Source organism: Cibotium barometz, chromosome 1 (assembly GCF_041138505.1).
Source record: "Cibotium barometz isolate CiBa-2024 chromosome 1, ASM4113850v1, whole genome shotgun sequence".
Classification (NCBI taxonomy): Eukaryota; Viridiplantae; Streptophyta; class Polypodiopsida; order Cyatheales; family Cibotiaceae; genus Cibotium; species Cibotium barometz.
In genome coordinates, this window is record NC_141046.1 from 76,612,242 (window position 1) to 76,627,546 (window position 15,305).

A 15,305-nucleotide genomic window follows, 5' to 3' on the forward strand; every position below is an offset into this window, starting at 1 on the left:
TTCCAGACATCGTAGATAGTCCAGTATGCCCAGAATCTCATCCAATCCAAAAAGACTGCATAAGCTGGCAATGGCGGAGAGAGTCCACAAAAAAGCTAAAATTGCCTCCCAAAAAGTATGCATGGAAATCATGCGGGTAGGTGCCCCGACAATCTGTCCAGGAGGGCTCGAGATTGGGAGCAATACCACAGAAGCTAGGGCACCATCTCACGTGGGTAAGAGCAACGCCTACATGAGGCTGAAGCACCTTCTGGTTATATACAATGGTTACTTTCAATGAGTATGCATCTCTGATGAACAATGCGGTGTCACGCATGGGAAGGACAAAAGAATCCCCACCAAAAAAACACTCATAATACATTTTATAGAAACAACCATTGCTTCAAGGGCAATTTTCTCTTCTATATCCATCCTAATAATGCCGCTTTCCACCAAGCAAGGATTTAGGCATCGTCCATAGATGATTCATATGCTCATGAATCTAAGGGGGGACAAAAGGAGCTTGTACTCCCCAAAAACAATGAGCTGATGAAAAGGAAGAGATGTATATCCAAGGAGTTGTCCTATCAAAAAGCCAATCTCTGAGTTGGCCTTCTTCTTGAAGCACAAGTATTGGCTACAATCCTTGCATCCTCTCCTTAATGAGCCTATGATGTAATTCTAAATGACAATGTCTAGTTGCTTGAGGAAATGAAAAAACCATAACATGCTCATCAATAACATCTTGTATGTAGCGAATTCCAACCACGGAAAGCTTATAGGTCTTGCTTGGCCGGAATAACGCAAGAGGCACTTCAAACACCCTACCCCAATGAATGATCTCCATAGTCAAAGAGTTTCCCTGGTTTGGGGGCCGGCCTAACCAATGTAGGTGAAGTAATAAAGCTTTCCAATCTTGAATGAGACCAGTAGCATGGGGAGAACCCATTATTTTGCCATTAAAATGTCCAAAAACTATATCATCATAATGGGTAACCCAAAGTCTATATGCTTATGTACGCATTGCACATACTACCCAACATACAAGACCATGGCTTTTTTTGTGCCACAAATTCAGATAGAAGCATCGCCATCCTCACGAGGACATGATAATGGATATTGAGAATATTAACTACACCATGCATCTTAGGCGAGCAAACCAGTTCTTGTTTCATCAGACGAAGGGCTTTTTTGTCCGTTTTTGTTTTCCACAAGCATTCCAAGGATTTAGACATGAAAAGATTAATCTATCTCTGCGAGGCCAAGGCAGCAAAGGGAGATAGAATTGCACATATGCACTATTTGTAGACGTACATGCAATGGCCATGTAGATAGCTTCCAATATTCAATTTCGTGATGTATCTTTTCCATCACCCACTCAATCTCTTCTTTGAGAGAGATTTCCCACCATCCAATGGGATATCCAAGATGTCTGACTATCTGATCAAGTTGCACAATTTGTCTTGGCTAGAGTAATCTATGCCAACCATAATTTTTCAATGGTAGCGGCTTTGATTTTGCAAAGTTGACATTCAGCCCAGTAAACCCATAAAGTGACAAAGCTTGCATGAGAACCCTCACATTAGTCTCTATGTTCTTAGGAAAAAATAAAGAATCATCAGCATAAGCTTGAGCTACAAACTTGTTTCAATCCCCCATGGAAATTCCATGTAGTAGGCCATCCTCTGATAGCAAGTCCATGTACACGAGCATCGGATGCCTAGCAATGGCATATAGCAAGGCATTGAGAGGATAGCCATGTTTGACAGATTTGCCTAACTTCCAAGGAGCTGAAAGTTCTCCTCCCAAAATGCATTTCGTTGTACTTTCTTAATATAACCAGAAAACATTTTTCATTTTGCACCTCAATCTCGTTCTCTCCATTACTTGTGCTACGAAATCCCACCAAACAATATCAAAGGCTTTAGCTATAACCACTTGCATAATGAGTTTGGCGAAGCCATATTGATTGAGATGAAGGCCAACATGCAGTATACATTTGATTCTATTCACAAGCATCTTAGCCACAAGCTTCTACACCACACACATCAAAGAGATGGGACGCCAATCCAATAAACCTTCACAAAGCTGTTTTTTGGGCAACAATTTAAGTAGTCTTCTTTCCAAGAATATGACAACTGTCCAATAGACCAACAGTTAATTGACCATTAAGAGAATGGGATGTTTTAGAACATCCCAAAATGTGTGAAAAAACTTCACCGTAAGCCCATCTCATCTTGGGGACTTCCATTTACCTAGATTTTCGAGAGCATCATCCAGTTCTTCCTCAATAAAAGATGCATCAAAGACAGCTAACATGTCTGCAAAATAGTGTGGTGACAATCATCAACAAAGTTATGATTGTTACATGTACAAGTTCCAACATATAGTTTCACTCTTGCAATAGATTGCTTTTGTCTAATAGAGTGCCTTGGATGTGTGCAAATGTTTAAAAAAGGATTTGGAAGAATCTCCTATGTCGAAAAACAGCTTTTGTCGAGCTCAAGTTTGACACTTGTTCAACTTGCATCATTTTGATCAAGACAATGCTTGGCGTGTGCCATACCCTAGTGCTCAACAACTATCAAAGGTCACAATTGGCTAATTTCAGTGTATCCTTGCAAGGCTGATTTGCACGAGCCACTCGCATCCTAGTTTTCCCCATATACCATCTACCATAATCCTGAATGACAACCTGCATGCGCATCACAACCATACCAAGGAACATCCAAATCCTCATGTGAAACATAAGAGGATAGAAAGCGGAATGTACCATCTATATAAAGTGAGCATGCAATAGATAATTGTTATTTACCATCAACAATCTTCTATCGTGCAATGCATGGTCATGGATCAAAATACCAAAATATAACCCAAGTGCATGATCCGAAGGCATCAATGTACAATCAATCCACATTTTGTAGCTATATGCATCATATTGGGCAGCATGCAAAAGATAACACCTGTACAACATTATGATGGAAAGTAAAGCCCAGCTACTTGAGATCTGAGATGTGTCCACAAATCGCATGCATCCAAAAGAGTCCGGGTTACACTCACAAAATCACCTTTTGACATTGCCTTCTTGCACACATCATTAAGCATCCGCACCAGACCCTCATGGTTCTTTTGTTAGAATAATAAAAGGGCTCTCTCCACCTTGTAACATTGCCCTCTTGCACACATCATTCCGCATCACAAAGACTACAGGCTAAATTCACACCTCACTTGGTGAAATCGATTTGAATACAAATGCTTTGCCTTACACAACAACGTTATCAAGATGCATGTTATCATGTGTAGAACCCTTCAAATCATTTATATTTACACAATTTAACAACACAAGCATACAATCAGCCTAGGGATTGCCAACAAATATGCCAGATAGTTAAAACAGATTAGTGGGCTTTCCCCTGATTCAACAGAACAGGGATTGGTAGGAGCGCTATTTTTCATATTATTAATACTTGGTACAAGTACAAAAGACTATTTATCGTTTTTTGTTTTTTGAGCAGGGGTCAAAGACAAGTGACCTCGTCCTAAGACTCGAACAAAGAAACGCTTTTGTCATTAGCTTCGTCATCTCTAATCACAGAGTCGGTTTCAATGCAAAAGTGACAAGATACAAATACACTATAAACAAGTCACTACTCTCCAGCTCGAGCGTCTATTTCCTAGACCGATTGGCATTGCTCTCTCTTTTCTGAAGTTTGTGGGACTCTGCTTCTGATAACACCAGTGCTTTTCTGCCAGTTCTATTGAATGAACCAACTCTACTCATGTTTGCTACACGAGCACATCGGAAGCCATCCAAAACAGCTTCCTTGACGCCACTTGGGTTGGCACCCATGAAAATATGAGGTTCCTCCTCTTTCAGTACTTGGCTATCTGAGCAATGTTTACTCTCAACACAACATTGTGACATAGTAGCACCTCTTTCAACACCTTGGCCTCGTAGCATTGGAGCTACATAACTATTTTGGCCCACTGCATCAACACTGCCATCCTGTCCAGCATTAGTATTAATCTCCACAGCTGCTGAACAGAAAGAAGAATCAGATTGAAGTAAACCGTAACCATAATCAAAAAACCTCTGTGTTTGGCTCAGAGGATCGTTCAAACGCTCCTTTAGGGACCCTAGTTCTTGCATCTTCCCTCTCAATTTTTCCTGAAACAACCTCAACCTGTCATCCCCTACTCCCATCTTATCTCTTGCACCTGGGTTTCCCGACACTTCTTCATGGGCATGCAAAGAATTTAAAGCACTCTCTGTGAGCTTTTTGATGTCGGCTTGCCAGGATCCCCAAAGAAATTGCATCTCAGTATTTGTGAGCTCTAGGAGATTCTTCCAAAACACATCGATAGCTTTCTTTACTTCAATTTTAGCAGAATTTGCAGCATACACTCCAATCTCATTCCTCCCCAACACCATTTGTACTGTCTCCCTTAAATTCCCTGAGTTACTCCGCTGCTTGAGCTTCTTCAAGAGATGTTTAAGGCCTCCATAGTATGCTTTTCTCAAGGCTTCACGTACCTGACCTAGAAGGCCTCCATCCATTCCCCCACAAAAGCACTTAGCACGCAGACGCCGCAAGGATAAATCCCACTTTTTAAGAAGTTGCGCATAAAGACCTACAGCCATAGGCAGATACTCAGCTTCTACCTGAAAGCATATATATAACCAACCATAAGATAACCATTACCAAAAACTCAAAATGCATAAAATTTTCAAACAGGTGAAACTTGAAAGTGCTCAAGGAATGTTGATACATGATCTCACATCCAAACCACTTCAAATTAAAGGCCGGAAACTTCAAATTAAAGACCGGAATAAAAATCAAGTATTGCGACAGTCACAGCAGTCACCTCCAGCAGCTTGTTAGCAGCCCATATGCTTAATGCAGTGAGGCACGCTGCCATTTGCTGTGAGCAGTGCAGCACATTGCCTAGGATAAGCATCTGCATGGAAAACGTTAGAAATACCCATTGCTCTGCCCTGCCACTCCCATCTAGTTACCTGCTTAGTATACCCCAAAAACGTTTAGGATGTTGGTACTTACATAGTATACACTTTTTGCCTACACCCTTTTGGCATGGAAAATTTGAGCAACAAGTCTTATGTGAACAGTGTGTGGGTGAGAAATTGAAAGAGTAGATTAAAAAGATCTCCTTTGTCCCACTCACCACAAAAACTCCAATCACTTAACAGAATGTGTAGACATTTTACCTACAAGAACAAATTCCTCACCTGCTGCAGATGAACAATGAACATTTTACCTACAAGAACAAATTCCTCGCCCTCACCCGCCTCTTCCTCTCCCCGCCACCTTTTCCCTTCAGCAAGTTTTTTTACATTTGGATTCAAGTCAGCCGCCCATTTTCGATTGGCTTTATGGCTTCTACCACAACCAATCTTTCATCACCCCCACAAGCCGGGAGAATAATCAATTTTTCACGAGACGAGCTCACCTCTCTTCAACACGACATTGACATTGACGTCCAGAGCACTCTTATTGCGCAGGTTTATGGCTCCCACCCCTCTCGCTCGAAGGCCCGTGAATGGCTTCTAGCAACTCTCCCCTCCAAGCTGACTGTGCCCTTCCAAGATACTCGTTTGCTTGGTCGAGGCTTCTTCCAGGTGGACTTTCATTCTCCAGAAGCTACTTCTCAAGCGGAGGATCAGCGCCTTACCCCGGTCTCATTGTGGTTCCCTGCTCTTCCTCGGTCTTATTGGAAGCTCTTAGCTTCCATAGGGGCATCCTTTGGCCAGGTTTTAGAGGTACCGGCCCTTCCGGGGTCTCTCGCCCCGGCTTCCGCGGCTATTACCACCACTTCTGATGGTGTGCCCCTGCTCTTTGTGCTTGTTCTTGATCTATCGATTACTAACAACCATATCATGCCTCAGAGACCTAACGGCTCTCATTTCCGCCAGAGCATGGAGATTGCAGGCAATCCTGACCCGTGTCGGATTTGTCGTCGACATGGCCACATTGCTAGAGATTGTCCCAGATCGAGAGGCCATGCTAGGAGGCGTCGTGGTCCTACCCATCAGATGCCTTCTACGGTTGCCCAAACTCCAATTGCCCCTATGCCCTGTTAGAGATGGCAGGCGCCCTCAGACCCCATACCTGCCCCTTTACCCGCGCCCCTGCACCCCAACCCTTATGCAACTCTCATGTATCGTGATGCCCACAATAGTGTGCTCGCTTGCGGTGATAGAGGAGAGCGGTTTCAGATCTCTCGCTCACTACAGCGAGGTTTCTCTTTAGCCCCATTATTCTATATCATAGTTGCAGAGACCATGAGCATCTTCCTACACTCCCTGTTGGTATATATGGATTGAGGTTGCCTCTTCGCAATCAAGAGAAGCTGGTTGACTCTGAGTTAGTTGATGACACAGCCATGTTCTTGGAGGCCTCACACATATGCTTATGTTCCTTCCGGGTGGCGCTGGAAGAGTTTTGTTTGGCAGGAGGGACGCTCATTAATTGGCACAAATCTGTTGGTTTTTGGATTAGCGACTCACCGAGAGTTGCTTGAGGTGCAGAGCTTGGTTTTACTTGGATCAGTAGAGGATGCACTGCTAAATATTTGGGATGCCAGGTTGGGGTTGACATTTCTCCTACACAGCAGTTTGCTCCGGCACTTTTGAGTATCTGGAAGAAGCTTCTTAATTGAAGCTCCAGAAGATTAGATTTAGCCTTCAAAGCATTGGTGGCTAATCAAGTATTGCTTGCCTTGGCTTGGTTTATTGCCTCTTGTCAGTGCTTCTCTCGTGAGTGCATTGGTCAATTATGGATAAACAATTTTCTTTGGTCCAGTTTGGATGGCACCACACACACACACACACACACACAGGTGCCAAGGTAGCTAGGCTAACAGTTATTCAGCCGAGACAAGGAGATATTATTGATCCGGATGTTCAATGCAAGGCATTGCCTTGCAAACCTGTGGTCAAGCACTGAGCCTTGGAAGGATTTTTTCTTGCCTCAGATTTCTCAATGTACACCCCGTGTCGGAAGAGATTGGCTGCCCAGCACACGGTTTTTGTTCACAGAGGCTAATATCAAGGCACCATCTTCCCCTCTTATTGCAGCCATTGTCAGAGTATGGAGAAGTATGAGACCATTCTTGCGACAAAGGCTTCCTAGGTCTTTGGATGAGGCTGACCGACAACCTATTATGTCGAACGAGTTCATCAGGAATGAGGCCGGTCGGCCACTTGGACCCTTGGTGCATCTCGTTATATGCAATGGTCAGGATGGGAGAGATGTGCATACACAATTCTTCCTTGGAACACCTTTAAGAGTCTTCCGATGGATCGGAGAGCTGCCTCCATTCAGCATCTTAGGGGCTCTCACATACGTATTGATCAGATTGATGCAACTATTCCGCATGAGTGGCTCTCTGGGATCTTTCATGGAGATTATCATCTAAGTTGCCACGGAGTTTTTTTGAGGATAGACATACTTCTGCAGGTCATTGCTCTCCCGGGCCAAGAGACTACACATTGCATCATCTATTCTATCATGCCTGGGGGGAGATTGAGGAGATGTAGCATGGAGGGGATCATCCCAGATACTAGGCTTAGTCCATGAGGATTGTTGGTCATTCGGGAAAGCACTGGTTCATTGATCCTTCTCCTCAAATAGTGACTCATGGCTCTTGGTGTTTGTGGCTATATGGTGGCAGTCCTATCAGATATCTTCAGTGGGATTGATCCAAGAAAGTGGGAGTGAATTGATGCCTTCGATCCATTGAAAAGCCTTCCCTTTTTCAGTTTCACGGTCCAGAATGCCTGGCTTCTCATCACTCGACAGATGCATAGGATTCCTAGTCTCAAGTCTCATTGGGAGAGTTATGATATCTCCCTAGTGATCCAGCGCAGATATTGGCATAGGCTTTTGCATTCATACAGAAGGAGCCAGATCTCTCATTTCTTTTGGTTATTTTTACATGGTCTCCCCACCAATCAGTGGAGATCGGTTTTCGGTGTAGCACCTACCTGCTCGAGATGTGGGGCATATTCTGAGACTGTATAGCATTGTTTATGGGGATGCAACACCGCATAGCATATTTGGGTTCTGTAGCCCAACTGTGGGCAAATTGAGTGGCCGCGCCATGCATGTGACTTCGGGGGCATGGCTTTCCCAGTCTGGTCCGCAGCTTTTCTATGAGGGCAGTGATACAGACTCTGCTATTTTCATTCATAGAGATATTGCCCAGCATGGTATATTGCAAGATGTCCCTCACTTTGTTTATACACTCCCAGACACAGGATTCAAAGACCCCCGTTTCAACGCAGACAAGAGAGAGCCAAAACCGTTAAAAGGTAAAGAGAGCAAAAGCAAAAAAAATGAAAGCAAGCGGCCCCTCTTTTGTCAAAACCCTAACCGTTCCCTCCCCTCTGTGAAAACCCTAGCCCTAACCATAACCTCCATAGCCACAAAACCTTGAGCTGCTAATTAGTATTACAGCATGGCAGATCTGGAGAGCTAGATGCATGGAGGCTATTGAGGGTGTTCACATTTTTGGGTCTCAATGAATTAGTACTATATGGGGTGATATCATCCATACTCTCATGTCTACTTGGGCTCGTATTCAGGGGTCCTCTCGTTCCACGCAAGCAAAGCGCGTTGTATTTATGCGGGAATGGGACCATGGCATTTTCTTTTCCTCTAGTCCCACAGGTCTCTCATGGCATCATGATGCTCCTCAGTGATTGAAATCACCTTACATATTGGGATGATTCTATTCTATTCCGGCTTATAGTCGCGATTGTTGTGGGGCAGCACATAGCAAGCAATCAACGTCAATGTCGTGTTGCTTGACTGTAGCTAAAAAAAACTAGCATGTCATGCAAGAAAATGAAGACACGAAGGGCATGACCACAAACTCGTAGTGGGCCCGTTCAGTGCAGAAAGTTGTCTTTGGGATGTCCCCTTCGACAATCCGTACCTAATAGTATCCACTTTTCGGGTCAAGCTTCAAAGACACCTTGGCTCCATTCAAACTTTCTAGGATATAATCAATCCGAGGCATCGAGAACTTGCTCCTGACAGTCACCCTGTTCAAAGTACAATAATCTACACAATGTCTGGAAGATCCATCCTTTTTCTTAACAAAAAGAATCAACGGTGCAAAAGGAGAGACACTGGAACGTATGAGCCCTAATTGCAACAATTCTTGGAGTTGGCGGTCTAATTCCGATTCCATAGCCTTGCTCAAATGATACAACGAAACCTTGCTTGCTAGTTCTGTGCCTGAGAGGAGATCAATTCTCTGATCCTCTTGTCTAGATAAGGGGAGCTTGGGAGGGAGGTTGTCCCAAAGAAAATTTTCTAGAATTGTTCATGTATGGCCTGGTACTTCTTGGAAGCACTAGTAACGGTCCCGACGGTCTCAACAAAGATCACCCCACATTGCACGTCTTTCCTCATTTCACATTTAGCTTGCATGTGACTTATGAGAGGAAAGTTAGGGATTATTGGCTCACACATGATGATGACACAAGCCTTGGACACATTCCAAAGAATCCAAAAAGTGTGTCGTTCCCAATCAATGTCTAGTTAAAACTTGTGGAACCAAAGAATACCAAGATTATGTCTGCTCCTACAAGAGGAGTAACCATGAAATCTCGCATAAACTCTATGCCTTGGATTACTAACTTAGCACTACGAGCCTCAAACTTGATACTGGTGGTCATTCCTCTGCTAAACACCTGAGCCCGCTTGTCTACCAAAGTCAATGGAAAACGGGCCCACCAAGTGGCCTGTTCCATGACCACATCCTCCGTGCTGTCGCTATCAAATAAGACGACTCCTCTCTAGCCGCCTATGTAGTCAAAGGTCTTGAGCAACTCATTGCGCTCATACTCTGGGTCATGGGTGTTTTGCTTATCCCAACTGACAATGGTGTCAACCGTGGAATTACGAGTTGAAGAATGAGTGGCATCCTGGGGGTTCAGTGTGGAAGTCTAGCTCACCATTGAAGCATGTCCTAGGCTGGTGGTGTGGTCTAGGCAAGAGGTTTCTTAGGACATGCCCTAGAAGTATGCCCTACTATATGACAATAAAAGCATCGCCCCTCCTTTTTATATTAGTTATGCTCATCTTGGTTGAGCTTACCACCGGTCTAGCCTACCTACGCTGAGTAAGTTTTGACATGTTGGTCGAGCTCTTGGAGCCAAATGCTCCCGTGCTCTCTCTTGGCATGTTGGTTGAGTTCTTGGAGCCAAATGCTCTTGGGCTCTATCTTGGGAAAGACCCTGCTTGGTTCTCACCCTTGTTGCCAAGAGGTGCTGCCTTGGACGCTGTGGGATATGAAGTCTTGGTCTTTCCACCATTGTACTTCATCTTGGCACTTTGCGCAGGCACTAGTGCTTTTTCAAAGGTTGGTGGTTCAAACATACACAATACCATTGGATCTACGTATCTAGACCATATAGGAATTGCCCTCTCTGATCCTCCTCTGATTTGTTCAATTATAAAGCCAGATGAGTGGCTTTGTTGACAAATTGGCGGACCGATTGCGCGTCCCAGTGCAATCCCCTAAACTCGTCCTCAAGCCGCTCAAGATAATAGAACAGTAGAAACCGCTTCTTGTGATCGGTGACAAATTGGTCCCTTTCATAGGCGGCAATCCCAAACTGGGAATTAGCCTGAGCCCAATGAGACCACCAAGATATCACTTCCCCTTCAATGTAGCAACTAGTTAACACAACTTTCTTCGCATCTCATTTTCTACCTGCAACAAAATAAGCCTCAAACTGTTGAATCCAAGAATACAAAGCTGTGGGATCGAGTTTACCATTATACTTGCTAAAATTCACCTCATCATAAAGATGAGTCAACAAAGTTTCCGGTACCATCCTTGCGTCGTCAAGAGCTACAAGGAAATCCTCATGTTTCACAAGTTGTCATTGTTCCTATTGTGCGGCAAGGCGAGCTATTGCCAACGTTCGAAGCTCAAACTCCCGTATCTGCAATTCATGTAAAGCACGGACTGCTGCGTTAACTCCACAATGGAGTTAGTCGAGGTAGGGATCTTGGAAGGGAGGTGAGAAGGGATATGGGTGAGAATTGGCAAGGGGGAGGGAGGGGGAATGGGTGAAGAAGAATCTAGAAGAAGTCAGCGCTTCTCTAAGCCTAGATCATGGCTTTTTGCTAAAACAATTGATCTTCATGTTGCTTCATGAGAAGCATAGAATTCTTGAACATTGCTTCCATCTGTTGATCGGTCCCCACTCGAAGCATTGCTCCTTGATGCCGCCGCTGTAGAAGTTACAGTCTCTTCTGGGATCTCGTGTTCTTACTCATCGTCAAAGTTCGCCATAGTGGAAGTGGTCAAGTTTTTCCCTAACCGCAAATAAACCATCCACTACGTGTGTGGGAGACGTTTCCAATCGCTTCCGAACGTTGAAAACCAACCGTCCTTTGAGGGACAAAAGTCACATCGGAATAGGGAATGCTCCCAGCATCTATAAACCAACCACACAAGCGAAAAAAAAAAACTTGGCTGAATTTCTTCACCAAAAGGAAAAGCTCTGATTCCATTATAATATGCGGAAGCTTATAGAAAAGGATTTTACTTTTCAGCCTTTGGTTCTGGACCATGAATAGCACAATGTAGAGAAGGTAAGAGTGCAGAGAGAGAACAAGAAAGAGCAATTGCTCAGCGGAAGCTAGAGCTCCCCCCCTATACACGGCTGCACCTCTTCCGCCATCACTTCTATGCCTTTTTCTCCTGTGCGCAGCCCCCCCATCCCTCCCTTGCCTTCACCTCCCTTTCGTCTCCCTCTCTCTCATTGCCCCCCCTCCGGTGGCCCCCTTGCCTTCGCCTCTCATGTGCCCCCTCCCTCGTCGCCTTCTCTTCCACCTCCCCCTCCCGCTTTCCCCCTCCTTCGTGCTGCTGTCCCTCCCTCACCCCAGCCCCGGACATTGCTCCTTTTATCCGCCTCAGCCCCCGCCTTTGCCTTCCTCGCCTAAGCCCCCGCCTTTTCCCTGACTACCTATTATCCCCACCTCCTTGCACAGCCTGCTATCACCTCGCTGCCTTATCCCCCCCTTTCCACGCTTCCGCCCACTTCCCCCCTCCATACCCTCTTCCTCATCGTCCTAGTCAAATGCTCTTTTACCTTTCAAGCAATTTTCTCTGTGGCAAGATCTGGCGACTTCTGGTCTTGAACTCCCAGGAGGACTCCATTGGCAGCCGCTCCGTCAACCCCAACCGAGGCCACCGTCCCTTGCATCTCTTTTTCAGAAGCGGACCTCCAGCCCCACGCTTCAATAGTCGCATCTTTGGAGGCCTCCACCTTGGTATGCGAGATTGTGGGTAGCTGCTCGACGCACGGACAGTTCAGGATTTGTTACAGGCAAGCCTTCTTGGCACATTTGGAAAGATTACTGATATTCATCCCTTGGGACATGGGCACTATCAAGTTGAGTTCGATTTGCCTACAGCTTTGTGTTGGACATGTCATCTCCAACATTTAATATTCTTCTTTATCCCATTTTATTTCCCCTTTTATGCAGATATTTATCTCATGTAATTAGGGATTTTTCCCATATTTTTCAGCTATTTTAGGCATTTTTATCAATCATGGACATTTGTCCTCCAACCCTACAAGCCGACTGGCTCTACAAATATGTGTATAAGCATAGACATTGTTCATTCATAATTAATTCAATAAATTTCAGATCTTGGTCGTCTACTTTCTCTTGTTTGATCTCTACTTGCTTCTGCTTCATATTCACATATTCCCACATGGTACCAAAGCCAGGTTCTTTATGCTTATTTACTGATGATTACTCATGCAAAGTTTGGGTTTTATCTCTTGGATGAAAAATCTCACGCTTTCTCCCGCTTCCAAGAGTGGGAGACTTTGGTCGAGCCTGCAACCACACAGAAGGTTCGACAAGTCCCCTCCGAGAATGGAGGAGAATTCATCTCCAAAGCCTTACATAATTTTTGCTCACAGAAAGGTATAAGCCGTCAATTTTCCACACCTCACTCCTTAGCAGAATAGTGTGGTTGAACGCAAGAACATGACTGTTCCGGAGATGGCCCGTACCACGCTTTCTTCTTTTGATCTTCCTCCCTCTTTCTAAGGAGAAGCTGTGAGCACTGCTTTTTACGTCGTCAACCGTTCTCCTACAAAGGCGGTTTCTCATATGATTCCAAAGGAGGCTTTTACTGGACAAAAACCTTCCGTCTTTCATTTCCAGGTTTTCGATTGTGATGCCTATGTTCATATCTTTGATTCCAACAAATCCAAATTTGATCCCAAGTCCACGAAGTGCAAATTCCTTGGATATAGCTCTCATTCCAAAGCTTACAGATTATGGGATCCGGAGTCGCGATCCTTGGTGAGCGTTGTTCACTTTGTTGAATCCTCAAATGATTCTCACTCTCATCCCAAGCTTACCATCGAGGTCACTCCTCCTTCTTCGGCCACCCCAACTCGACCACCAGCTTCTCCACCATCAGCTTTTTACCCCCTGCTTTGTCATTCTTGTAACCTCGCCCTAATGAGTATAGTGATAGTCATATAAGCCTACTACAGCTAAAGAGGTTCTTGCTCTTCCTGTGTGGCGGGCAGCCATGGAGGCCGAGATTGATTCCATTGAGAGGAATCATACATGGGAGCTTGTAGACCGGCCTCTGCATCGCCAGATTATCGGGGTCAAGTGGGTCTTTAAGACCAAGCTCCATGCCGATGGATCTCTAGACAAACACAAAGCCAAATTGGTTGCGAAAGGGTACTCTCAGATTGAGAATGTGGATTATGAGGAAACTTTCGCTCCTACAACCAGATACACCACCATCCAAGCAGTTCTTACTCTTTCTGCTAATTAGCACACCGGTTTACCAAATGAATGTCAAGTCTGCCTTTCTTAATGGTGACTTACATGAGGAGGTGTATGTCAAACACACAGTATTGGGTCCCACATACCCTCTGAAGGGTGTTGGTATTTAGAGTACGCAAAGAGCTATGGTGGGTGGTGGGGTAGACAACCATAGCATGGAGGGAGAGAGAAAAAAAGTGTAGAGAGAGAGTACGCAACATTGCACGACTCAAGAACAAATTGATTGATTGATCACCTCTACTCAAGTGCATGCTTTTAGCCTTATCTTTGACACAACCTATTGGTGGCTATAAGCCCTTGTTCACACACATAAGCACACTCTCACACTTTAAGAGGTGGTTCACACACGAGAGCTCCGAAACCCCAACAAAACCCCCTTGGAGAGAAGGTTAAGTGATATTCGAGAAGACCTCCAATAACAGCATCAATGATGACCTCCGGACTACACATCACTGGTGCCAACACCTGGACCTCAAGTCAACAAGGCATGATAAAAGGAGCTCCACCATAGCTGCCAACTCCAAGGACTTCCTCGCAAAAACTACAACCCCCCCCCCCCCCCCCCTGCACAAGCAAGGAAAAAATATGGACAATGGAACCTTGTATAACACAAGGCATTACAAAACACATAAAGGGAGAGACACATAAAGGGAGAGGGCAAAGCGTTCGTAGCTAGAGCTCCCCCCTGCGCCAAGCACCCTCTTGCCATCGCCTTGCCCTCCTTGCCCCCTAACTTTGCCTCACTATGTGCACCCCCCAATGCGCAGCACCCCCCCCCCCTTTCGCCTTGCTCTTCCGCCAACGCCTGTTGTCTGGCTAGAGCCACCTACTGCAGAAGTGGAGCTCGTACCACATCTATTATGGCATTGTTTGGAGACAAGGGAGTTTCTTCGACGATTGGCTGACGATAGCACAAGAATGCTTTCCAAGCAAGAGAAATTCTGGATATTTGGGACTAGTGTGCTCAACTCTCTTGATTTTGATGTTTTCTTTCTATGGACTAGATATTGGGCTCTATGGACAATATGGAAGATGAGAAACAATGCTATGTTTGGGCAAACGCCTCTAGAGACATACGCTTACTTTAAGATGAATTTGCGACAATCCCTCCATGATTACTTACAATTGGAGGACATTGCTTTTAGCCTATTCAAGGTGTTTTTCCACTGCTTCTGAAGTTCTTTGAAGATGGAATTATATTGATTCCATCTCTTGTATTGTACATAAGTTATTGTTAATAAAAGCATGGATTTCACTGTGTGTGTGCGGGCGCGCGCGCTGTACAGTTTACTATTTAATATAAAAAGTGGTTTCAAAAAAAAAAAGGTTTACGATTTAATATAAACAGTGGTTTCACCCCCAAAAAAAAAAATGTGTGTGTGTGTCTGTGTGTGTGTGTGTGTGTGTGTAGATCTACCTGTAAAGTAGCGAGGTAGATCTTGGTGTTGCACAAAGTGG

The 15,305-nt window shown here is 44.7% G+C and overlaps 1 protein-coding gene across 3 annotated transcripts in view; it reads right to left on the reverse strand.

Annotated features, from left to right (window-relative positions):
• Positions 1-3,412: 3,412 nt before the first annotated feature.
• The window catches only part of LOC147642439 (uncharacterized), a 43,963-nt gene continuing 32,070 nt past the window's right edge, over positions 3,413-15,305 (reverse strand). For all 3 annotated transcript variants that reach the window (XM_086806511.1, XM_086806525.1, XM_086806517.1), the window contains one exon: positions 3,413-4,642. In XM_086806511.1, coding sequence (XP_086662637.1) covers positions 3,647-4,642 — 996 coding nt within the window. In that variant the 3' untranslated portion in view covers positions 3,413-3,646. The remainder of the gene's footprint in view (positions 4,643-15,305) is intronic.